Genomic DNA, 26,574 nt, shown 5'->3' with positions numbered 1-26,574 from the left:
AAAGAACTGGGGGAGCACAGGACAGAGGGGAGGCCCAGTGCAGGCTTCGTGGGAGAGCTGTGTCCTGAAGAAGGAAGAGGTTGTCAGCCATCAGAGAAGGAGACGGAAGGTCTTCTGGGCCAAGGGAGCAGGCAAAGCCTGAGAGAAGCGGCAATAGTTGGGCCACAAGGGACTGGAAGTGTGTGTGAGGTTCTACTGCAGGGTCTGCCAAGGATGCGTTGTTCCAATGGTGACTCCTGAATCAACTGTCTTCTGACTCATATTCCAGATGTGCCACTGTCCCAGAAGTCCCTGGGCCCTAACCTCCCTCCACGCGCTCCCTGCCTTGATTAGTGACATCACTTCACAAACGTATCCAAGCTAGGAACACAGCAGTCACCTCTGACTCCTCCTGCCACTCCCTCACCACATCTAACTGGCCAAAAAGCCTTAAGGGTCCCATTTACTAAATATCTCTTACAGGTCACCCCTATCCCCACTGAAACTTTCCTGGCATAGTGAAAGCAAGGTACACTGGAAAAAATCTGTTATTTCAATCCTGGGTTTGAATCCCAGCTCTGCCCCTCATGTGTGAACCTCTGAATGGCAGTTTCCTCATCTGTAAACTGAAGAAAATAAAAGTCCCCACCTCACATGATTGTTGTGAATAAACCGATATTAGATGTTGAAGAAGAAATATATAGAGAATGTTCCGTGCAATCCTGGCCCGAACTAAGAGCTCAAGGATTGATGGCCATTATTACTGTCATTGTTAGAATGCACAGAACCCTCTATGACTCCCCATTCTCTACAGAATTGCATCTAAACTCCTGAGCAAGGCAGCAGAAGTTGGTCCCTACCACATGCTTGGTATATTTCACCACACTTGCCACTCTCGCTGTTCCTTCCTCAACCAGGACAGCCCTTCCTTCCCGTCCCACCTGGAGAGTGAACCTCACAGCCCAGCTCAAATCTCTCGGAGCTGCAGGCAAGCAGGGTGGACTCTCCGCCTGTAGTATCCTGAGTGCCTGGCACAGTGCCCACTATGGAGCAGGCAGTCATAACCTGTATGGAATTCAATGAACTAGAAGGTGGCTGTGTGCCTAAAGACACTGGAATTCCTTAATATTTCACTATGGAAACGAGAGTTCTGAAGATACCCAGGTTTCAAGAAGCAACGTCTGAATATTCCAGATCTAATCTGGAACTATATAGCAATGCCTCAAATTCTCTCTGCATCAAATTCCTCTAGGGCTTAAAAAAATACTGATGCTCAGACTACGCCCCTATTTTGTGATTCTGATTTCACAAATCTGAGGTGGGGTCTGGGACATGGTACATTTTAAAGGGTCTGATGTTCAGCCAGGGTTGAGACCCTCTGCCACAACTCTGGGGTTAGGGGGTGGTCTACCACATCGCACAGAGCTCCTAGTCCAAGGAGGAGTGGGCCTGCATCCCCTCTAGCTGTGGGCTGGCTCTTACCCAGGGTGCCATAAAAATAGCATTTTGCAGGGGTGCTGTGAGAGGAAACAGTTGGGAAGGACTGACGAAATGAATACCAACTAATCTGCCCTGTATGTGCCTGAGCAGCGCTGGGAAATTCGCACATCAGCTTATTTAACCCTCACAACACATCCGTGGCAGGAAGTTTGCGATTCCTATTTTTCTGATGAGGAAAACAGGCCCAGAGGCTAAGTCTCTGCCCCAGGCCAGGGAGATGGAAAGTGAAAGATCCAATCCCCGGTGTAGGAAATCTCTGCTTAAGCAACGTAATACTTCAGAGACAGGAAAGAGAGGCTCCGGGGGAAAGGAGAGAGAGAGAAGGTGAGAAGAAAAGGGGTCTTGGGAAAGGGAGGGGAAAAGGCAGAAAAGAAGAGGCGGGATCAGGAAGGGCATGGCAGCTTGAGGGCTGCCCCAAGGCTTCAGAGTAAAAACGGACAATCTCACAGGAAACCTCAGTCTGGGTCAGGCTGGGCGGTGGACCCCCAGCCACAGGAGGGATGCAGACACAGGCTGTGCAGGATGGAGGGCCACAGGCTGCTCTCCCGGGTTCCTGCCCAACCCCAAGCCCAAGGTCAACTGTACGAAATGGAACTGAGCTGAGAGCACTTCGCCTCAGGTTTGCTGTGTGGATCTGACGTATCTGGTCATGGTGGGCACTCAGGAAATGTCGGTCGGTCTGTCTGTCTGTCTGTCTGTCTGCCTGCCCCTCTCCCATCCCTCCCGCTTCCCCCGGATCTGAGCTGGGTAGGATCAGCGCCCGGGATCAGTAATACTTACAGGATGTAGGTGATGACGCCAATGCTCCTGTAAGACAAAGAACAGCCAAGTCAGGGCCGTCAGGCTCTCATCCCAGACCAGCGAGGGACTCCCCACATGGTTCTCAGGGCCCCTTCACGGCAGCCCCCGAAGCCGTCTCGACGCCGCTCCCCACCCCACCCCGCCCCTCAGCAGCAGCCGAGGCCTTGTTCAGAGTCATCAAGCTCTGGACACTGCGTCCGAGGACCCGAGTTCAAGATCAGATGCCTGCACTTGCAGGCTGCCGTGATCACCTCTGGGTCTCTCTCTCCTCATTAAGTGAGGATAATGTTAACTACCTCATAGGACAGCTGAGGGCATTTTAGAAAATTAAGTCACCAAGGTGCTCAGACAACTGTCAAGCACTTTTCAAACAAAACGAGTCCCATCTGGGCAGAGACTCAATCACTGCGGTCTCCCCAGGCCCAGCGTGGAGCCTGGGACGTAAGAGGCTCCCAGGGATCACTACTTGGTTGACTGACGGAATGAACTATTGTCACTACTAGCCTCATCACGCCTGCACCGCCAGCCTCACCTCGCCCCTTGTCCTCTGCCTCGGCCGTGCTCTGACTGGCCTGGAGGAGCCAGAGGCTCTGGAAGGCGAGTGTGGAGAAAGAGATTTCCATGGTCAAGGGAGACGCCGGACGGAGCCAGGCTCTGGGCCACCTGGCTGGCCTGTACAACTTACCACATGTCAGCCTCCAGTCCCAGGGGCTCATAGTTCACAATTTCTGGAGCTGAAAGAAGCCATATTGAAGATTCAGCAGGAGTATGAAAATGAGAAGAGATGATTATAGGGAATTTTAGGGAATTTGGTGCCAAATGTCTCCATCCTGAATCCTCACTAAGGAAAATCTGGGAGGCGGATGGAGATAATCTGGGCCTAAGGATTTTGAGGAAGGAAGTTGCCTGTTACCCCGGCAGAAAACCTTCTTTCACAAAGAGGCTGGAGAGTGTAGAAGGGGGAAATGCAAACAGGGACGCCTCGAAAAGGAAGAGGAGGGTGAGGAGAGGAAGATGCTGGAAGGGGCACCGGGGAGAGCGGCAAAGCCTGCTATGGAACACTCTGCTGGAAGGGGATGGAGGGGGAAAGAAGGCAGAGAGGGAACCCACTTGGCTCTGAGTCTGTCTGAAAGAGGGCACCGCCCACCCGAGGGGCAGGAGAGCATTCTGGTGGCCGCGGAGGGGATGAGCCTGTGATGAGCATGTGATGCCCAAGGGGCAGCCAAAGGAAGATGTCCAGGAAAGCTGGGTGTCGGGGGTGGGGTGGGGTGGGGTGGGCCAGAGCCATCACATGTCACTGCACAGGTGGAAACATGAGCCATGCGAAAGCTGCCATGACCAGGAGAAGGTGCAGAGTCGAGGAAAGAAGACTCTACCTGGGAGAGGAGAGGACAAAATGCTGCCCAGAGATTAAGCCGACAAGCACTGGAAAATGAGTGTTGAATTTCACACTCGTTGCAGTGCCCAGAGAGGACCGAGCATGGGATGTGGAGATAAGGGTGTAGATGACTCTAAAAAGGCTTGGCGATGAAATGGAGAAGAGAGAGAGGGCAATAACTAGAGACAGGAGAGAGATTGAGTCTGTTTAATCACAGAGATGGAGAGCAGGAAAGGCTAAGTTTGTTCACGGAGAACAATATCAAAACCACCACATCTATAGGATGTGCCCACCATCCCACCCTCCCACCTCTCCTTACTTCCAGCCACAGGTAACCACTCTCCTGGCTTTGCTTCCTAAAAATGATGTCATACTGTGTGTGATCTACTGTCACCTGATTTCCCAGCCCCCTCAACATTATGCTTCTAGCATTCATTGAACGTTCAGCCATGGTCTTTCATCTTCATGGCTATGTAATAGTCCACTGTGTGAATACAGATCATCTTCTAATCATTCTCCTCTCAGTGATCATTTGGACGTTTTCTGCTTCTTTTATTATTGGAAAAACATTGCTCTGAACTTTTTTCTACCTGTGTCCTGAGACACACATGAAAGACTTTCTCTAGAACAGTAAGTGCTGTCCACAGGCAAAAAGTCTGCAGACTGGCAATGGTCCAGACAAGATACATACAGAAATTGAGAGCAGGCATTTAGAGACTTGGAAGACGATTTGACATTGTCGTGATACTCAAACTGTGATCATTTTTCTAGGAATTTATTTTTATTGTATCTTACTGAAGAAGCATTCCAGGATAGACTTTTTGTCAAGTCTTTCACCCTTGAGGGTTTGAGAAGCACAACTAAGTTTCCAGGGCTCATCTGCTTGATATACGTCTACACTTACTTCCTGCCCTCTCTGTGCTTTTGTTTGTCCAGTTTTCTGTGCTTTTCATCTTCTTTCTTGTCTTCTTTTTAAAATAGTTTTTTTGTTAATTTTTTATTATTATTTTTTCTCCAACTTCTATTTTTGTAACTGCTATCCTTGAGACTTTACTAAGGATATCAAACCATAAATCAAAATTTTGACCCACCTCTAACAATCCAAGAACCTTAGAACACTAATTTCAAGCACTCTGTTCTATCTAACATTATTTCCTTCAGTTTCTAGCTGTCATTTTTTTTTAACCTCACAATTAAAACTTCATCATCATCATCATCATTATTTTGGGAAGAAAATAAGTTACATTTGCCTAATATTTACTGATTTCTTTCCTCCGATTACTTCTTGCATTGAGACCTCCCTTCAGACGTCATTTTCCTTAATTCAGAAGTACACCTTTTGGAGGAGGGTATAGCTCAGTGGTAGAGTACGTGCTTAGCATGCACAAGGTCCTCATTCAACCCCCAGTACCTCCATTTAAAAAAAATAAACCTAATTACCCCCTACCCCAAAAAAGAAGTATATCTTTTAGAAGTTCCATTAAGGAAGGTCTGCTGGAGGTTAGCTGTTTTTATTATTTTGTCTTTTTTGTTGTTGTTCTTTGTTCTTTGGGGTTTTGGGTTTTTGCTTTGTTTTTCCTGAAATTTTTACTCTCATTCTTGAAACATAATTTTCCTTGGTACGCAATTAAGGGTTTTTAAATTTTCCCTCAGCTTTTTGGAGATAATCTTCTATTGGACACTGGCTCCCATTGTTGTTGTGAGAAGTATGCTGTCTGTCCAACTATTGTTTTTGTTTATTTTTTATTTTTTGTAGGTAATCTGTCTTCTCTCTGGCTGCTTTTTAAGATCTTCTCTTTGTCTCTGGTGCCCTAAAGTTTAACTGTGATGTGTCTAGGTATGCATTTTCTCTTCTACATTGTTCTTTCTGTATCTGTGAGGCAGGAAGCCCCATAAAAAGACTGGCAGGACCCTTAGGCAGGGCCACTGCTCTCTTCCCAGCACTGTCCCGTTCCCAGGCCCACAGCCTCTATCTCACTTTTTGCCTTTAAAGCGGCTAACTTACACCTAGAATTCTATTGGTTCCCTGAGCTCACTTCTGATTGGTTATTTCCTTCACTCCTGATTGGTTATTACTCTCATTTCTGATTGGTCCACTTTCCTAACTTCTGATTGGTCCATTTGTAGTACTTCATTTGCATGGAGCTCACTCCTGATTGGTCTAGTTCTACAAAGCTTGTTCCTGGTTGGTCAACTTCTGTTATACTTAATCTGCATATGATGTTGCAAAGTGTAAAACTGGCAGCCTATAAAAGGCCTGTGTAAACCTACAGCCGGGCTCCAGAGCTTGAAGTGTTAACTCCTCTGGGCCTGCTGGAGTAATAAACCTGAATTCTCCAACTATCTGACTTTTCCAACTATCTGAGTACTGCTTGGTGTATCACCTGGATCCAGGTTGCTGTCACAATTGAGCTGTAAGACCGAGCTGTAACACATTTTTCTGCAACATCTGGGGATGCATGTTTTTACATGAAGAACAAAAATTGTCACCCAATCTCTTCAGATATTACTCTTCTATTGTCTACTCCTTCCTGCAGGATTCCAAATAGACCTACATTAGGTTCCTTTTCTTTAACTTTATTTCACTTTTCCTCTCTTTAATATTTCTATGTCTTTTTCACTCAGAGGTATTCTAGTTTTTTCCAGGTCAGTCTTTCAATTATTGAATTATCTCCTCAGCCATATATAAGCTGCTATTTGGCCCAGCCATTGAGTTTTAAATTCTAGGAGTATATACTGAACTTCTTAAAGTTCTATCTGGCTCGCTTAAAAATTTGCCTTGTCAGGGGAGGGTGTAGCTCAGTGACAGAGCACATGCCTAGCAGGCATGAGGTCATAGGTTCAATCCCCAGTACCTCCCTTAAAATAAACATAATTATCCTCCCCACAAAAAAACACATACATAAAAATTTGCCTTGTCATTTTTGAGTCTTGTTGCTTTTTCATTCTTGTGAGTCTACCTTTTATTTCTATATACATTCCACTTATTTTATAATCAACATCTGATAATTTCAATATCCTATGTCCTTCAGCATCTAAACCTTGCTAGTCTCTGAGTAAAATGCTGATGCTGATATGTGCACTTGCCTTTAGGGGAGGTCCTCCTACTGAATATCCTTGCTGCTCATAGCTCCAGCCCTAAGTTCATTTCACTAGCTTTTGCGGGTAGAACAGGTTGATGCTGAAGGAGATACTAAAAGATTTATCTTATTTCCTATGAGTTCAGAATTACATTTAGAAGAACATTTTTCTCAAGAGTCCAGTTTTGCAAGACCTGGTCGTCCACACTCTTGGAAGCTGACACTAACTTTTAACCCTGGTCTCAGGTGAAAATTTCAAAGATTGGTGGGAAATGGGAAAAGTGGTTATAACCTGTTTTCAAGGGTCTTGGGAAAAGCAAGCCATCATAATTCGGGCAGGAGCTTAGAGAAGCCACACTCTGTATCTGCCAGGTGCAAACAAAACCATTTCTGGGCTGGAGTTGGGTCACACTGGCCCTTGAGAGTCAACTGTAGGCACCTCCTCCGAACTCTGAATTCAGGGGCAACATGGTGGTAGCTTGAAATTGGCAAATGCTAGAAATTAGGGTTATGTTTTGTTTTGAGACCTGGTTGTTACACATTTACCAGTATACCACTGGGCAAAACCCTCCACGGTCTGGCCCCACCCATCAGTATGCCACTCACACAGCCAGCCTGTGTGAACCCCTTGCTCCATCTACAGGGGGCAGTGAGTTTTCTCTCAATAAATGCACTCATTCTGGCCCGACATCGCTGCTAGGGTACCTCTGAACTCAGGATGTGCACCTCCTCTGTCCTAGCTCCTCCCTGCCCCGCCGACACTTCTCCCACCAGCACTTTGTCCCTCACCACTCAAGGCCATGACTGATTCCACTGACTTTGCAAGAGTGGATATCTTTTCGGAACAGTCTTTCAGAGCTGACTGTATCACTTGCTTTACAATTAACCACATCCTGTCCTGTGACACCTCTTCCATTACTTCCCCGAATTTCTAGTTGAATCATTCATTATTATTCAACACTTCATATGAACTTAACTAGATAAACATACATATTTTTATAACATATGTGAATGGTGAGCAGCAACTGCTATCTTGGACAAAGTTTGAGACCAGATATCTGTACCCCAGGTTCAAGTTGACTCTGCCACCAACTCACTGTGTGACTTTGGGTGTCATTCTGAGTGTGTCCCCTGACCATCCTTGTGTCCCCAGGACTTAATATGTTATACAGTAGATGGAGAATAACCATTGGTGGACCGTAACTAAAAACCTCTGGCTCTCCAATTCCACATTTGTTAAACTAGACCAGATGCTCTGGAAAGATCCTTCCAGCACTCTGATTTGATGGTTTGACCCGTGTTTCCACAACTAAATCGTAAGCTCCTTGGGGGCAAGGTCTTCTTAAAGAGACAACCCCATGTAATGGAAAGAGCACACACTGTTGGATGTATCTGTATTTTGAATCTCTGCTTTACCACCTACTAGTTGTTTCGCCTTAAACAAGGCACTTGATGAAGAAAATATTTTAAATCTGCTTTGTGAGATTGTATGAGGATTGGCTGAGACAATGCCTACAGAGCACCAGGCAGAATGCCTGGTACACAGCAAGGTTTTCCTGCCGGAGGGGTCTGTGGGGCCCTCCCAGAGCTGGCCCTACTTCCTGCTCTTAGATGAGCTGACTGTGAAGATTTAAAATTACATCACCCTTTGGATTCCCACAAACTCAACCTTTTCTTCCGGGACCCGCACCCAGAGGCCAGCAAGACGTTTCCTTCCCCACCCATTAGGTTCCCAGGGGGTCTCCAAGGCAGCATCTCTTAGCCCAGAGGCCACAGCCCCAGATACAGAATTTGCTCCTGGGATTTCTCCACCTTTTGATCCCCGGTTCTCAGCTGGGAAAGAAATAGGCTTAAAACTCACCAACAAATTCTGGCGTCCCAAAAATGTTCTTAAATTCAACTCCATCTTCTATTTCATGAGCCAGGCCAAAGTCAATCAGCTTGATGTGTGGAATGGGAATATTCTTGTCCAACAACATAATGTTTTCTGGCTGGAGAGTAAAAAAAGAAAGGAAGGGAAAGGGATAAAAAAAAAAAGATGGTAATTAAAGCCCTGTTTTGTGTTTTCACTTTGGAGTTGGGGTGGGGTTGAGTGTTCTTTTTTAGGAGACCAAAACAGCATAAACCCTTTCTTGTTTTTGTGTCCTCGATCTTCTGTGAACTCAAAAACAGCCACAGCGCTGAGGGCAAGGCCTGGGTTTTACCAACCCTGCTGCTGACAGCAGAACCAAAGACTCCAGCTTTAATCCTGCTTCTGTCTCTGAATGGCAGATCCCTTTAATGCAGTGCCTCTGTTTCCCCATCTGTCAAATGGGGCCAGGGATATACTTGCAGCATTTCCTTTAAACAAAACCACCGCCCCTCTGTGTGTGTGTGTGCTGGGGGAGGGGCACTGCAACTCAGTCCTGCTTTGCACTTGGCTTATTGACCTTCATCTTCCTGACCACCTCCTTCCCTGAGCTGGCCAGCTTCCTGTTGACAACACTTCCCTCTTCTAGACTAACAGTGTGGCTCCTACTTCTCTATCTGCTTAACTAATTTTGGCCCTCAGTGGGACACAGGAAAAAAAGCACCTGATTTCCGGGGAAAACACCAGTCTCCCAGGCTATTTCCAGCCCAGCAAACAGCTGTCAGATCTGACATAACAATGAGGGTCGATGGGGGTGACAGTGAGACTCCCAGTGGGGCTAGAACAGGACCCTGAGCCTACCCTTCTCACTCCCACCTCACCGCTCAACACACAGTGGGTAAGCAGGTCCCTCTGACTCATCTTTCCTCCCGTCCCCACCAGGACTATCTTAGACACAACTCAAGATGGACTGTCTTGAAAACATACATCCACACAAAAACTGGTACACAAATGTTCATGGCAGCATATTCAGAATAGTCCCAAAGCAGAAGCAACACAAATGGCCATCAACTGATGAGCAGATAAACAAAATGTGGTACATCCATACAGCGGGATGCTATTCAGCCATAGGAAGGAAGGAAGGCAAAGAAGAAAATGAAAAGTGATGACGTACTGATACTGACTACAGCATGGATGGACCTTGAAAACATCATGGTAAGCAGAAGGTCAGTCACCAAAGACTGCAGATTATACAATTCCATTGATGTAAGACATCAGAATAGGCAAATGCCGAAACAGAAAGGAGATGCGTCATTGCCTCGCACTAGGGGAAAGGGGAGTGACTGCTAATGGATACTGGGTTTCTTTTTAGGATGATGAAAATTTTCTAAAATTGATTGTGGTGTTAGTTGTACAATTTTGTAAACTGTGTGCTTTGAATGGGTGAATTGTAGGCTATATGGTATATTTCAATAAAGTGGTTTTAAATAGATAGCTAAATAAACAAATAAATGTTTAAGAAAATTGAATGTCCCTGTTCCTCAAAGTACTGAAGAATTTCCCAGCTTGCACCTTGGCTCTCATCATCTGCTCTACCTGGAAAGCCTTCTGCTCAATCTCCATCCCAAGGCTACCTTTCCAGCCTCACTGCCCATCACTTGCCTACACCCGTCCTCTATTCCCCCAGGGTGGGCATAACCAAGCCCAGAGCGACGGCTCCCTTCCATCCTTATTCTGGCTCTTCCTCTTCCCTAGAATGCCTTTTCTACTCTTCTCCACACTTTTAGAGCCTATCCTCCATCTCTGCCTCCTTGTATCCTCTTACTTTTCAGTGAAGCAGCCCCTGACCTCCTGCTCTAACACCCTCAGCGCTGACCATGTTTACGAGGGAGTGGCCCTAGTTGCAGGCTGTCTCTCGGATTGTGATGCAGCTTTCCTGGGTGGTAAAATTTGAATCAGTTTTAAAGTGCCTGGCATCCCCTATGGTGTCTTGCATCTTGCATGTTTCATAAAAATTTGCCGTTGTGAGCTGAAAGAATTGGGAGCCAACAGTTCTTCCCTTTCTGCACCGTGGACGCCGTCCACCACCACTAGGGGCGCCCGAGCGCACACCTCCCAGCAGGGCTGCTATAGCGCTGGGTCAGGAGGGAATGGGGACTCAAGGAGGGTCCCAAGCGCAGTCTGAGGGCAGCAAAGAAGTAGTTCCCCCAAGGGTTTGGTCAAAGCTTCTTTGCTTCCCCCTCGTCCCATCAAAATAAGGTGTAGGGTGGTGGAAAAGAGCTCTATTTTGATGAATAGATTTCCTAGCTCATAGCATATTAGCAGTTCAGAAATGACGGCTTGAAAGGGAGGAGACAGAAAAATCTATGAAGAGCACTCACTGATGAGACTAGTTAGTGCAGGGACAGCCAGCCCAGCTTAGAGGACAGCACTATGTTACATCAGCTTCTGATAACTGTCTATTACTGTGACTCTGTGTCGTCAAGAAAAGGTGAAATTACATATATGCATATGTGATACATGTCACACATCTAAGGGAAAATTTCACCTTAGAATGACTAAAATTGTGTTTAAAGCTTTGGTATTAAAGGAGGTGACATCAGTTTGCTCAAACATTATTTAATCACGTTGAATACCTTTTCCAATGGTGACTACATGAGTTATTTTCATACTATATTAAAATCAGTGTAGAGTTCTAGACTTGTTAAAAATTTTTTTTAAAACCTTGGGTATTGGGAAATTCCAATTTCAGCTCCACCACCACGGCTGTGTGAGCTTAAGCAGGCTACTTCCTCTCTCTGGGTCTCAGTCCCCTGGATGACATCCAAAGCCCCTTCAAGCTCTAGGCTCTGTCACTGCAAAGTGGCACAACTTCCCGAGCTGACTGGGCCAATTCCCACTCGTCTGGGCCCCAAGGCAGGACCTGCACAGGCTCAGGTCTCCTGGCTCCAGGTCAGGAAGGAAGAACAGACTGCCAATCCGGACTGCCCTCTGGGGGTGGTACGAGCCCATCCACACTCCCTCACTCCTGTCATCCTCCTCCAGCTTTATTTACTTCACCCACACACCTGGCGTCACCTCCGAAGCACAGCTGGAGGAGGGATCGCATTCCTGTAGGTGCTGCCACTGCCCAGCCCGAGGCCCATGGAGCAGCTGCTAGGAGGTGAAACTGCCCCCACCTGTTAAAACAAAGCCACCCAGCTCAGCCCACCAGGCAGGCAGTTGTGGGAGAGGCCAACATGCCCTTTAGCAGCCCAGTGGCCCTGGCCAGAGGTGCCTGCTGTGGTGCCAACCGGAAGCGGATCCTCCAGGCAAGACCCAGGTTGGGTGATCCCTCCTGGCCAGGTACCGCACATCTGAGTCCCTGCAGGACGAAGGCAGCCTCGGGGGGAACTACGCAGTAAGGTGCCAAAGACCAGACCTTAGCATCAGACAGATCTGGGCTCAAATTCCACCTCTACCTCTCACAGTGAAACCTGGGCAAAGGCCCTGGACCTCTCAGGAGCCTTGGTTTCCATCTGTACAATGGGAATGCCTACCAAGGTACACAGCGCTCTGAGGATTGAGAGAGATAGTCCACGTAAGGAGCAGGGCCCAGCGAAATTTCAGAGCAGGGTGGCTATGTGTGTTCTCTCCATTCTGAGATGCAGCACTGAAAACAGTCATGGGAACTTGATTGAATCCCTGCTGGATCTGAAGAACATGCCCTTCACAGACCCACCCCCCTCCACTCATCTTCTGCTTCCCTCCCCACACCCTGTTTCACCCCCAGACTTGCAATGTTGGGGCTGCAAGGGACCTCAGAGACCATTTAGTCCCTTCGTGTTGCAGAGCTGCCCAGAGAGGTCAAGAAACTGCCAAGGTCACCGAGCAAAGAGCAGAGCCCAAGTCTGCTGACTCCCAGCCCAGTGCCTTCCCCAGCTGCCTGCATGGCCTGCCCATCACCATCACCGGGTGAGGCTGCTCAGTTCAGCAGGGCACCAGCCCAGCCAGGTCTGCACTACAGGGACAAGGAAGCTGCCTAGGAACCTTCACTGGAAATGTCAAGCACAGCCCCAGGTTATCCAGGAAGTGCTTGGCAACCTGAGAAAGCAAGGCTGCTGGCTGCTGGGCCTCTGTGGGCAGGTTTCCACGGTGCTACAGTAAACCCTCCCCCAGCACACTGTAGATGGGACCACAAGCAGCCACTCCCCACCTCCAGAGACCCCTTCATCTGGCATTCAAGGCCATCCCACCTCTGCTACATCCCGGGTGAGCTCCTCATCACCCCGCCCCAGACTGCAGTTCCCTCTGCTGGAACACCTTCCTGACAAGCTCCTTTTCCCCCCTCACCACCCAGCTCCAACACTTCCCCACTAGAACATCTTCTGTGACTCTCTCTCCCAACATACACAGTTAGATGTTTCCACCCAAGGGCCTGCATGCTACATGCACATGCCTCTGTCAGAGACCAACTGCATTAAAATCACTCCCTTACACATCTTCTCCCCACTATCCCCATAAGGGAGGACAAAGGGCTTTGCCTCCCTCTTCCATCCCTAGCACCTAAGAGTGGCTGCACTGTGGTAGGTGCTCAGGAATGGTTTCCTGGATAAATGAATGAATGAACCAACACAGTCGCATGCACATCTCTGGCACAACCTGCTTTTAGGGAATCCAACATAGATAATGACTAAGTGCCTTAGAACCTGGGTTAGAACCCCAGTTTTCCCACTTACAAGCCGTGTGACACTGGCAAGTGACTTAACCTCTCTCAGCCTCGGGCTTCTCACCTATCAATTAGGAATAACAATAAAACCTACCTGAAGAGGGTCACTAAGAGGCTCAAACAAGACATACCAAGTGGCCGGTAGCTGTTACCATCATCTCTATGCTTGCTTCCTTGATCACGCCTCTCCTTCCCAGAATGAAGGTTTTTATCAGCTGCCTACTGAACTCTTACCTACCCTTCCAGGCGCAGCCAAAATTCTATCTCCTCCAGGAAGCAACCTCTGAATACCCAGCCCAGCCCAGCCCTCCTTCCTTTTCCCAGCTCCACACCCATGCAGCCATCTTCACCTGCAGCACCGACCACTGCTAAGAGCTCTGTGCATTGGTCTTGCCTCCCCCGCTAGAGTGCACTCTTGCTGCGGGCAGGGCCTGCTTCTCCTGCTCGTCCTGTGTCCCCAAAAGCACCCAGTCCGAGGTTTCACGCATAGCAAATCCTACAGTACTTAGTCTACAAAGTGTTCACGCCCATCTTATTTGATGCTCACTCTCTGAGGCAGCTACAGTCATCACCCCAAGTTGTGCTTTGGGGGCCCCATCTGAGCTAGTTACCCATTGTAATCCCCTGTGGACAGTGTTAAAAACACATGATACTTCAGCGGAGGTCAGGCCTGGGCAGGGGTCCAGAGTGGAGGGCTATGGGCAGCTGGCAGTAGCAAGGGGCCCTGAGAGCCTAATAGCAATGGGAAAGGGAATAAGGGCAAAAGAGGAGGAAGGCACTGCATTTTTGTCTTCATTTGCTCATCTGTAAAATAGGGATCATGATGTTTACTCCCACCTACATCAACCTCACACAGTGTCTGGCCACCCCGGAATCTGCCCAGCCTGCTGGCTGGAGAGCACCACCTTATCCATTCCCCCTTGGGCTGTTTCCATGCCCATCTCCCTTTCTGAATCCCTTTGGAGGAAAGAGAGGAATCGGGAGAATGTGGCCTCATAGGGAGGCTCATTAAAATTCACATGCAGCACTTGCAAGGAGTCTTAGAGTTGGTAGGGTCCTTGCAGAAACACTGATCTCTCCCTGGTCCCTCACTCCACTCCTGTGTGAGGAAGTGGGGGGCAATGCTATCTCCATCTTCAAGGCAAGGATAGGTCAGAGCCACGACCTCCCCAACATCACCCAGCAGAGGCAAGACTCAAATGCAAGCTCGAACCACAATCCTCTCCTCTTTCCGCTTCCCATGTGGTCTCCTACTGTATCTTGTGAGAATCAGCTGGTTGGTTTAATGCTCCCCATTTCAAAGCTCCTATATTTCAACTCTTTTAATAACGGCTCTCCAGAGTTTAATTTTTGCCACAGTCTGTTTCTTCCCTCAACCATTTTAGAGGTGTGTCCTCACTTCACCTCTCCTCGAGTGACCGTAGGGTGGCCCAAAAGTAGTCAGCACACCCTCCCAGGGCTCCGGGCTCCCAGTCTGACCCATGTGGCTGAGATGAAGAGCCCGAGGGGCACACACGGAGGCTGGGGCGCAGGCTACACTTTGGGTGTGAGGTACAGGAAACAACAAGATCTACCCTCAGAACACATCGAGAGGGTAAGGGATTCAGGAACAACTTGTATAAAAGTCTCAAGAGCAAAGTAAATCACTACAGAGTACATGTCAGGCTGTACAGTGAAAACAGCAGGAGAGAAAATTGTACACGTAGGATAGTTAGAAATACCTTAGAACACACACACACACACACAAAACCTGTTCATAAAAAGCTGAAGAAAATACACCAAATGTTAATAATGGTTGTTTTGCAGTAGAAAGTCTATGGGTAACTTCTGTGTATGTTTCTGTATTTTCTAGGAGTTATTTCTTTTCATAATTGCATAAACGACCATCAACTTCCTTTAAGCAATGTTTATGAGGAAACTTCGTTTCATCTCTTTCCCACGTTCTTTTTTTTTCTCTTAATTTAATGTTTAATTTACATAGATCTACTCCATTCTATATGATTACAAATAAGCAATGTACTGCTTTTTTTTTAATATTCTTTACCTTTTTTTATTGAGTAATAGTCATTTTACAATGTTGTGTCAAATTCTAGTGTAGAGCACAATTTTTCAGTTATACATGAACATATATATATATTCATCGTCACTTTTTTGTTCGCTATGAGCTACCACAAGATCTTGTATATATTTCCCTGTGCTATACAGTATAATCTTGTTTATCTATTCTTTCCCACATTCTTATCATTACCACCAACTGGCCTGCTCTCTCCCATCCATTCTCTGTCCCTGCCAGAGAATTTTCTTTCTAAATCAGAAATAGAATAATGTTTCTTCACCAGTTAAAGGTCTTCCATAAATTATTGTCAATTTTCTTAAGTGTGATAATGGCGCTGTGGGTTGGTAGGAGACCAACCTTACTCTTGGCGGATGCATACTGAAGGGTCAGGATGCTACAGTTTTCTTTCAAATTACACTATAATTTTTTAAATTGCATATATTTTTAATATTTATTTTTAAATTTTTATTTAAATATATTTTTATTTAAAAATATTTTTTATTTTAAATATATTTTTAATTAAAAATCACATATATTTATACATATACACCTGTGTATGTATCTGTGTATTTATATATACATATATGTGTGTATATAGATATATAAAATGCTATCTATATAAATGTAATTTTTTTTTCTTTTTTAAAGAGAGAAGGAGGTAAAGCAAACATGGCCAAATGTTGAATCTAGAGGGAGGATATAATGGTGTCCATTGTATTCTTCTTCAATTTCTTTAAATGTTTTGAAATGTTTTCATAAGAAATTTTGAGGGGAAAAAGTCTTCCATGGCTGTGACTGCCTGTACAAACTTCTCAGTCTACCCTGAACCTTTATAATCTCACTCTAACCTATCCTGACAGTCAGATCTGCCAAGTCTCACTTCTATTTCATGCTCCAAGGTTTTAGAACAGAAATCAGCTCACTCTCGTAAGTTCTACTTTCGAACACATGCACATTTTATAGTACTTAATAGAACACAAATTAACTTTTTAAGTATGAGGAATAACTTAGTAGAAAGAAAAAAAATGTGCCCAGATGGGAAATTAACTACCAAGGATAAATTTACGGCACAGTACAGACCTTTGGATTAACTGTGTATAAAAGGCATGACCCAAGGAGGTAAGAAACCTGCACTGTTAGACTCTGGTGAAATAAAAGCTGGTGACGCTCAGCTTTGCTTAGTGTTTCCTCACTGGCTAAGTTCAAGTGCAACCCCTGTCATTTAATACCTGCGTGGTCTTGGACAAGTTACTTAACCACTCTGAATCTCAATTGCCTTATGTGTAAAAAAAGTGACAATATCTTGTACCTCAGTGGGTGGCTGTGAGGATCAAATGAAAGGACAGATGTGTAAGCACGCTGTATTCTAGAAAGTACCACGGACATTTAAAGTGTCATTAGTATCATCCTTATGAAAGCTTGATGAGCAGACCCCATCACATCATGAACATAAGAACAGCTCAAACGATGATCAGGGCATAGAGGAATTTGGATCTTTGGCGTATCCTGCTCAGAAATTCACTCCTCTTAACACTATTTATATAAATCCAAAACCCCCATCACAGTTCTGGCTTCCTGGCTCGCATACAATTTCATTCAGTTCTCACAGAATATTCCTTCTGCTTAAAGTATCAAGCAGACCTGACGACTACCTTCCATTTCTGACATCTCAAGTTGGATTTGGGGAAGGGTGGGGGAGACACACCCATACTCAGAGGAGAAACTCCCAAATCCAAAATGAACACAAAACCACAAAGCCTTTATTTGTGTTGAGGTCACATACATGGCTGAGGTTCCTGGGTGGTGCTGAGCCCCATTTCCTGGTATCCGTCCTCCAGAAGGCCTGGAAGAAGGCACACTGGGGTGCAGCCCAGCACTGAGGGGCCGTCAGCCCCCATGTCACTCCCATTTATGGAAATACAGAGCAACAGCATCTGCCTGTACCACCCCACCTCCCCACACCAGTGGGCCTGTCTGTGGGGAATTTACAACACACACGGGATGGTATTCATTCTGCTGGGGCAGAGCGCTTGTCCACTGGAAGTGAGCGTTTCTTGGTGACAGTCATGATTAGCTTTTATTTCAGATGGCCTCACTACCTGTCTCACTGTGGCCATTGCCCAGGAGATGGTGGGCCCCTGGAAGGCAGGTACCATGTCACACTGTTGTTTGTCAGTCTACCCCATGATACAACAGTTCCTCAATAAATGCCATATAACTGAATTGAAGTCTGCCTGCAACCTCTTTTGCCTTTTCCACATGACATGAAAGGGACTTTGCCATCCATGTGTGCATTTGTCTTCCTAAGGCATTCATTCATTCATTCATTCATTCACTCACTCTATATTGCGTAACTCAGGTGTCAGGCACTGGCTAGATACAAGGGCAGAAAGTAATGCACGGTGATAAATGCTCTCAGCAGAAGTCTGCACAAAGGGCGAGAAGCGAGGAGCAGATTCGTTCTCAGCTATGCTTTGGGAGGTGGCAGGCATGGGAAGGGCTTCCCGGGGAAATGGCATTTCTGCTGGGCCTGGAGGATGAACAGGAAGCCCATGGGCAAAGAAAAGGAAGACTAGTAGCTTCTTGGATGCGAACGGCATGAACAGAGGAGAAGAAGGGCCAGGACACGTATCTGTCGTCTTGTTGCGTGGGGCTAGTGTTTGGCAGAGAGGAAAGGTGGATGAGGCCAGATTCGGGGCTCAGGCAGTGTAGGAAAAGAGCTGAACACCATGCTGAGAATGGGTTCACTTATCCTATGGGTGACAAGGATCCATCACAGATTTTTGAGCAAACAGCATGCTGTGATCTGTTCTTACCAAGACTGCTGTACATTAATTTGTCTGCTCATCTGCTCTCTGCCCCCGGGCTGGGAGCATGTTGTAGGCAGGGACAGAGCCTCACTACTCATCACTAGCACAATGGCTGACGTAGGAGGAGAGGTCATTCCTGGTCCTAAGGCAGGCCAGAGGGCTGACCCTCCTCCATCACCTGCTCCTCCCAGCGGGAAGGTGAGGGTGGGCAACAGGTCATGAGCAGGGCCATGGAGATAACGTGGTGGCTGCGTTCATGGGGCAGCCAAGCTAGCCTGACTCACTTGGCCAGGAGTCACAGAACACAAGGGGAGAGGAAAGCGGAGGCCCCTCGTGGAGAAGGGAAATCAGAAAGAGAAACGTATCGGTATAAAATGACTTTCATATGGTGGGAAACAACATGGAACCAAGAAGGCCCCTCTAAGCTACCAGCTGGACCTTCTGCCTGATCCCCTCCAGCTGGCAGGAAGTTCCAGCCGGGGGAACACGTACCCACATGCTGGCTCCAGGAAGTGTCTAGCCAATCATGAGGTAATCCCTCTGAGCTCCAGCGACTCGGCACTCCCCGAACTTGCCCAGCTGGGCCTGGGCCAAGAGACCCATCAGTCGGGGAGTTGGAAGGCTGAGTCCACACCACTCTAAGGATACGAGGCCGGGTGAGGGTTAGCTGCGTCCCCACCCTACACGCACCCAGGGGAAACCCAGACTGTCTCCTGGTTGTGGAAAATGTCCAGACTGAGCCCAGGAGCCAGACAAGATCCCCCACCAGCAGCCTACGTAGCAACCCATCTCAGCTCTCTTCTGGGCAACTTAGAATTGTGCACTAGCAGCCTTTGTTTTCCTCATCCACCGGGCCCAAAACACTGTGCAACAAGAGTTGTGTTTTCTCTTCCTCCTCCTCCTCTCCCCTAAGAGGAGCTGTGTTCCCCTTTTCTCTGGGAGGGGAAATGACACTACCGGCTGCCATCACATAGCACTTATGCGGTACCCAGCATTTCACGCTGCTTCTCTCTCATTCTTACAACTCAGACAAGTATTATTATCATTACTGAAGCTGAAAAACTGAGGTTCAGCTGCTTCCTGGTATACAGTAGAGTGAGGGTCTAACCCTGAGCTGGCTCACCCGGAGTTGGCACCCCCCCCCCCCCCCCCGCCGCAGCCTGCTGCCACAGAAGCACGAACTGTAGTCATCAGGGCCTGGAGGACTCCACACTGCTGCCTCCACCAGCTCCATGAGAGAAAAGACAAAGGAGCTCAGTCTGAGGCTAGCATCCTGGACCAGCAAAGATACAGGAAAGAAGCTAACTGTCCACAGCATTACCAGGAAGGGAGACACAGGAGCAATCCAGGTAGCCCATTCCCTGCTTGGTGTATTACCACCCTGCGGTCCAAAGGTCTGCCCAGGCCACACCCTCCTTGGAGACCCCAACTTTTACCCTGTGACACCCGAGTGAGACTCTGCAAGACGTCTTCTATTGGAGGAATTCAAAATACTGTGACAACTGGCCTAAGGAGGGGACACTCATAGCAGGTCACCCTGCATGACAGAGTAAGAGCTGGGATGGGATCTACATGCAGGATGTGAGCCCCCGCACTGGTGCAGCCCTGAGACCACAGGCACACCAGACCCTCCCTGGGCCAGTCTCACAAGCCAGAGCTGGGTGTCATCCTGGACTCTCCCCTTCTCCTCATCTCCCACATCTAATCAGGTGCCTAATCAATCCTCAGATCAACCTCTGTGAAAGATCTTGAATCCATCCCCTCCTCAAATTAGGTTGGCACTTACCACGTCCCACCCAGATTACTGCCCCAATCTACCCATCCTCCCAGTCAGAGGGATCCTTCTGAATCACACATCTGCCAGCCTCACCTCCCTGCTCATCTGGCTCCAGTATCCCTCAGGGTAAAGTTCAAGCTCCTTGCCTAAACTCCCACACCCTGTGTCTCCCTCCTGCTCCCCTCCTGCCGTTCCGCACATTCACGTTTTGCCTGTACGTCCCTGAATGCATTGTGCTATTTCAGGACCATGCACCTGCCGGCTTCTCTTCCTTAAAAGGTCCTTTCCCTCAGATAACCCCTGGCAATCCTTCAGAACTCAACTCAAATACCACCTCTTCCAGGAAGCCCTCTCGAATACCCCGTCTGACATAGATGCCTTCTCCTTTAAGTCTCCCAGCTCCCACGTACTTCCAGTCTATCACAGCACTTAGAGTGGTTGATGGTTCTTTTCTGTCTCCTGTAGGAGTTCCCAGAAAAGAGGAACTAAGCTCCCACAGGGCCTCAGTTGATTCTGCACCTGTAGCAACACCCAGGCACCCAGCACCATGCTTGAAACACAACAGGAATTTCTGGAATGAAAAAATGAGTGGGTCTCCTCCCCAGTAAACAGGTCCCTCTGACCACAGGTGGGAGGACCTTCATGCTTCGGGTGAGTGCAAAAGCTCAACAGCCCACGCAACCTGAGCTCAGTGAGGACAGGAACCGACCTTTCTACTTTGACCACACTCGTGCTCTGTGAAGTCCTATGTGGTCACAGTGAACTTTCTCGACCCTGAATACCAGTCACCACAAAAGATCACTGGCCCTGGGAAGCAGTTTCACGGCCACAGTGTGGGGCAGGGTTGGGAGCACAGCCAGTGGTCACTGAGCTCTCAGATTTACAACCTCTGGTCAAGGGATGCTGGACGCTGGGCTGGGCCCAGGGAGCCAGCCGCCCTCAGCAGTATTCGTCTGCTCTGCCCGCCCAGGAGTTAGCTCTTGGTTACTGAAAAGTTCAGTCTTGTGAAATGGGTTTGGTTTCAAGTTTCTGTCATTGGTCAACTTTTTAAAAAATTACGCCCCATCTGCTCCCTGAAAGAGATAAGGTGTCTGTGGTCTGAGTCAGATGCTTCTTGCAGTCAGTCCCTCTGAGAAGAAAACCTGATATGTGAACTGAAACTGAGGAGGGGTCACTTCCCGTGGCATCATTTCTTTCCCAGGAGCTGAGAGTTTTCAACTGTAAGACGAGGGAGGAAGGCCAAGTGGGCGCCGACCTCTCCTGGCCGTGACCTTGGGAGAGACTGGGCCCATCTTCCTAGACTGACCCTTTCCCCCTTTCCCCCTCACTGACCTTGAGATCAAAGTGAGCAATTTTCTTGGCATGAAGGTAGTTCACCCCGTCCAGGATCTGCTTAATGAAGCTAGTGGCCTCCTCCTCACTCAGTGACTCCTTCTGGGCCAGGAAGTCGAAGAGCTCTCCTCCGGACACTCTGCAAGACACCAGCAGGGAGGGCCCAGGCCCAGTCAGCCCGGTGTGTCAGGTGCAGCTCTGACCCCGTCCCCAGGCACCCTGTATGGCAGAATCCCCTCGCCCACCCATCTCTGGAGCTCTGTCCAGCCAACAGAGGGACTGACTTTGCTTCTGTTTGCTGTGTTCTTCCCGCTGGATCACAAGGGCAGGAACCACCCTTAGGGTGTTACCAGAAGGCCTCTGCTCACCTCTGCTCTGGTTACCCTGGGTGCTACCCCTTCCCCCAAACGACTGAGGTACCAGAGGACAGAAACGAGTGCTGTGGGATGACAAAGAGGAACATATGCCAGGCCAGAAACTGGACACCTAGGTTGCAGTCCAGCCCTGCCACTGGCCTTGGACAACTCACTCCCCTGCTCCCTCCAAGCAGGCCTCAGTTTCCTCACCTGCAAAAGGAGCAAACTGCTCCAGATGGCTCCCAAAGCCCCTTTATATGATTTTATAAAAGATGGCCTCTTTAAAGGCTCAAGAGAATGTAGGCATGTCCCTCACTTAAACATCAAGACTCATTAATTATCGTCATGGCTAAAAACTCTAAAATACTGATTTTTCCCTCACACTCCATATTCTAGTACCTGATGGTTGAAGTGACAGGAATAAAGAGACCCAAAGAGCGAAAAGAATCTTCCCTGTAAAGTTTTATCTGAATTAAGGATTTAGGGTTGCCAGATAAAATGGGAGATTTGTTTATTTGCTATATCTGACAACCCTACCGGGTTTGTCTGGCCTCTGACCGATGCTGGGGTATCCAGCCAGCAGGTGCTTCTCTGGACCTGGGACAGAGCCCAGGGTCACCCCAGGGAAAGATGTCAGGAAGGGATCTGGGCCAGAGGGTCCAAGAACTCAAGATTCACCTGGAAAACTTATTTATTTTTAATTTTTTTAAATACAGGTACTGGGGATTGAACCCAGGACCTCATGCCTGCTAAGCATGCACTCTACCACTGAGCTATACCCTCCCCCCGAGAATTTGTTCAAAATGCAGATTTCCAGGTGTCACCACAGATCCTACCAAATTAGATTCTCCAGCAGTAAGACCTCAGAATCTGTATTTTTAATAATAACAGCAACATAACAATGGTAATTAATATTCACTGAATCCTGACTTTGTGCATAATGTGTACTTTAGGCACATTATCTCATTTAATCATCACAATACCCTATGGGTTGAGTACCATTATTTTCCTCCTTCACGGTTAAAGAGGCAGAGGCTCCGAGAGGTTAAGCCTCTTGCTCAAGGTCAAGCAGCTAGTAAGTGATACTATCAGGATTCAAGCCCAGGCCGAATGACTCCCAACCACTGTGTCACAGAGTGTCCTCAGATGATTTTCATATGGCCAGAATGGCTTCTGTCCCAGTTTGGGGAATCATTCACTCCCTGTCACCTACTCCATCCTAAATAAAGAGCCTCAAAATTTTCTTTCCTCCTTTCTTTACTAATGTCCCAAAGCATACACGGACCTACTAATCATATCATCATGAAAAACAGAACAACCAGACATGGTGTGATACAACAGGAAGCACACACAGCAACAGCTACAAAGTATCACAACATAAAAAAAAACTGAACCTCAGTCTGCTTAAGCCTCTTGTTCAGCGCTATCATGCAGAACCTCCTGCAGTGATGGAAGTGTTCTCTGTAGACACCGTCCAACATAGTAGCCCCTAGTCACAGGTGGCCACTGAGCATTTGAAATATGGCCAGGGCAGCTGAGGAACTGCATTTTAAACTTTATCTCATTTTAATTCAAAAACTGAAATGGTGTGAAATATTTTCCTCTAAACACAACTTTATTTTTTGGCAGGATTGCACTCTAACCATTGCATTGCAAATGAACTGAGATGTGCTGTAAGTGTTAAGATACTCTCACTGGCTTTTGAAGATACAGTATGAGGAAGAGAATGTAAACTATCTCATTAACGAGTTTTATATTGATCACACGTTAAAATGATAATAATTTGTACATATTGGGTTAAGTAAAAGATGTCATTAAAATTAATTCACCTAGTTCTTTTCATTTCTTATTCAATGTGGGTACTAAAAAACTCTAAAACTGCATATGTGGTTTGTATTATATTTCGACTAAACATCACCAATAGTAAGGGTATCTTTTTTAAAACAATTTTTATAAGTATAGTTGATTTATGTTTCAGGTATATATAGTAAAGTGATTCAGTTCTGTATATGTATGTATACATGTGTATGTATTCTGAAAAAGAATACATATTTTTTCAGATTCTTTTCCATTATAGGTTGTTACAACATATTGAATATAGCTCCCTGTGCTATGCAGTAGGTACTAGTTGTTTATTTCTTTTATATATAGTAGTGCATTTCTGTTAAACCCAAACTCCTAATTTATCTGCCCTGATGCTTTCCCCTTTGGTAACCATAAGTTTGTGTTCTATGTCTGTAAGTCTATTTGTTTTGTAAATAAGTTCATCTGCATCATTTTTTAAGATTCCACATGTAAGTGATATCATATGAAGGGTATCTTGTTTAGGTCTAGTTTCTAGGAAATACAGGACGTGGAGGAACGAGTTAAATAACACCATGAGGAAAGAAGAAGCCAAATCCAGACTGTGAGACAATCAACAGGACAAATGACCTAGTTCTCCCAGCAAATCAATGGCATCAAAAAAAAAGGAAGGAGAGCTGCTATAGAATAGACACCAGAGACAAAAGAACCAGATGCAGCCTGGGCCATCATTCTGATGCTAATTCAAATAAAATAACCTGTAAAAAGGTATCTTTGGGTCCATCAGGAATATCACTATGACCCATGTAGATAGCCCCGGTGGTCCGGGTATCCTGGCAGGATAATCTGTCAGGTGTGATAAATACACTGGTGGCCACATTTAAAGAACCGTCACCAGTGAGAGACGCATACTAAGGTGTTTAAACATGAAGTGACATGATGTCTGAGATTTGCTTTTTTTTTTTTAACATTTTTTATTGATTTATAATCATTTTACAATGTTGTGTCAAATTCCAGTGTAGAGCACAATTTTTCAGTTATACATGAACATACATACATTCATTGTCACATTTTTTTCTCTGTGAGCTACCACAAGATCTTGTGTATATTTCCCTGTGCTTTACAGTATAATCTTGTTTATCTATTCTACAATTTTGAAATCCCAGTCTATCCCTTCCCACCCTCCACCCCCTTGGCAACCACAAGTTTATATTCTCTGTCTATGAGTCTATTTCTGTCCTGTATTTATGCATTGTTTGTGGTTTTTTTTTTTTTTTTGATTCCACATATGAGCGATCTCATATGGTATTTTTCTTTCTCTTTCTGGCTTACTTCCCTTAGAATGACATTCTCCAGGAACATCCATGTTGCTGCAAATGGAGTTATGTTGTCGGTTTTTATGGCTGAGTAGTATTCCATTGTATAAATATACCACTTCTTCTTTATCCAGTCACCTGTTGATGGACATTTAGGCTGTTTCCATGTCTTGGCTATTGTAAATAGTGCTGCTATGAACATTGGGGTGCAGGTGTCATCCTGAAGTAGGGTTCCATCTGGATATATGCCCAGGAGTGGGATTCCTGGGTCATATGGTAAGTCTATTCCTAGTCTTCTGAGGAATCTCCATACTGTTTTCCACAGTGGCTGCACCAAACTGCATTCCCACCAGCAGTGTAGGAGGATTCCCTTTTCTCCACAGCCTCTCCAGCATTTGTCATTTGTTGACTTTTGAATGATGGCCATTCTGACTGGTGTGAGGTGATACCTCCTTGTAGTTTTGATTTGCATTTCTCTGATAATTAGTGATATTGAGCATTTCTTCATGTGCCTATTGCTCAATTGTGTGTCTTCTTTGGAGAATTCCTTGTTTGGATCTTCTGCCCATTTTTGGATTGAATTGTTTGTTTTTTCTCATTAAGTCGTATGAGCTGCTTATATATTCTGGAGATTAAGCCTTTGTCAGTTTCATTTGCAAAAATTTTTTCCCATTCCATAGATTGTCGTTTTGTTTTACTTATGCTTTCCTTTGCTGTGCAGAAGCTTGTAAGTTTCATTAGGTCCCATTTGTTTATTCTTGCTTTTATTTCTATTGCTTGGGTAGAGATTTGCTTTAAAGTATTGCAACAAACAAACAGTCGAAGTGGAGGGGGGAGTAGGAGTGTGATATAAAACAAGATGGTGAAATGTTGATGACATGAAGCTAGGTGAGGGGCCTATGAGGATTCCTTACATCTTTCTCTTCACTTTTATACATGTTTTATATATGGAAATCCTCCATAATAAGGAGTTAATAGTAAACATCTAGGGGAGCAGGCTCCTCACTCTACCCCAGTCATCCCTGCACACAAACCATCAGTACATGGAAGTTCTTCCCTAACAGATGAGGAAACCAAAGACACAAGAGAGAAGTGGTCATGCAAGGTCTCCCGGCAAGAGAGCACATGGTCAAGACCACGTCCAAGTGCCAGACCTTGGTCCAATGCCATGCACCCTATCCTTGTCAGGGGTGGCAGTGGTAGAAGATGGCTTGATTTTTGCTTTGATTTAGAGTTTGCCACCTGTGCAATGTGCTAACCCAGACATCCTCTCACTTGAGACCCACATCCACCCTTAGGAGTAGATGGAACTTCTGTCCTGGTTTTCCAAACTGAGGCTGCAAGAGAGCAGTGACTTGTCCAAGGTCACACAGCTGGTAAGTGGCAGAAACAATATGTAGATCCAGACTTTCTCAGCCCCATTCCACCATGTGTTCCTCTCACCACACTCTCCCCACATTATAAGGCTTGACTTGCTGATGCAAAAAGGAAAACTCAAAGCCACCCCAAGCCCTGGGCTCTCTTCTGACATCCCTGTCTAGCCACATCCATGCCCTCACAGGCTGGGCTGTCACCGTCTGTCTGGCTCTCTCCCCAGCTAGATTACCTTTGCTTTCACAGCACCTGTGCAAGAAAGACATTCAAGAGATGGTGGGCCAATAAAAGAACAAAGAGAAGAAACAAGACATTTAAAATATCAACTTGGCATAGAATATTCTACATCATACAGAGTGAAGCCTTGGCATTTGCAAGAGATCTGTCGGGAGCCCTTTGCAAATTTTCAAATCCAGTGTGTCCCCTGGAGCACACAGGACCCAGCCCAGCCCTTG

The 26,574-nt window shown here is 46.5% G+C and overlaps 1 protein-coding gene across 4 annotated transcripts in view; it reads right to left on the bottom strand.

Annotated features, from left to right (window-relative positions):
* The window catches only part of DAPK2 (death associated protein kinase 2), a 106,927-nt gene that overhangs the window by 15,529 nt on the left and 64,824 nt on the right, over positions 1-26,574 (bottom strand). For all 4 annotated transcript variants that reach the window (XM_032480977.1, XM_032480980.1, XM_032480978.1 and 1 more), the window contains exons 4-7: positions 21,271-21,409; positions 8,600-8,729; positions 2,966-3,014; positions 2,260-2,286 (exon numbers count right to left, since the gene is read on the bottom strand). In XM_032480977.1, coding sequence (XP_032336868.1) covers positions 2,260-2,286; positions 2,966-3,014; positions 8,600-8,729; positions 21,271-21,409 — 345 coding nt within the window. The remainder of the gene's footprint in view (positions 1-2,259; positions 2,287-2,965; positions 3,015-8,599; positions 8,730-21,270; positions 21,410-26,574) is intronic.

Source organism: Camelus ferus, chromosome 6, assembly GCF_009834535.1.
Source record: "Camelus ferus isolate YT-003-E chromosome 6, BCGSAC_Cfer_1.0, whole genome shotgun sequence".
Lineage (NCBI taxonomy): Eukaryota > Metazoa > Chordata > Mammalia > Artiodactyla > Camelidae > Camelus > Camelus ferus.
Note: the sequence above shows the minus strand (reverse complement) of the source record. Positions and strands in the feature narration are given on the sequence as shown.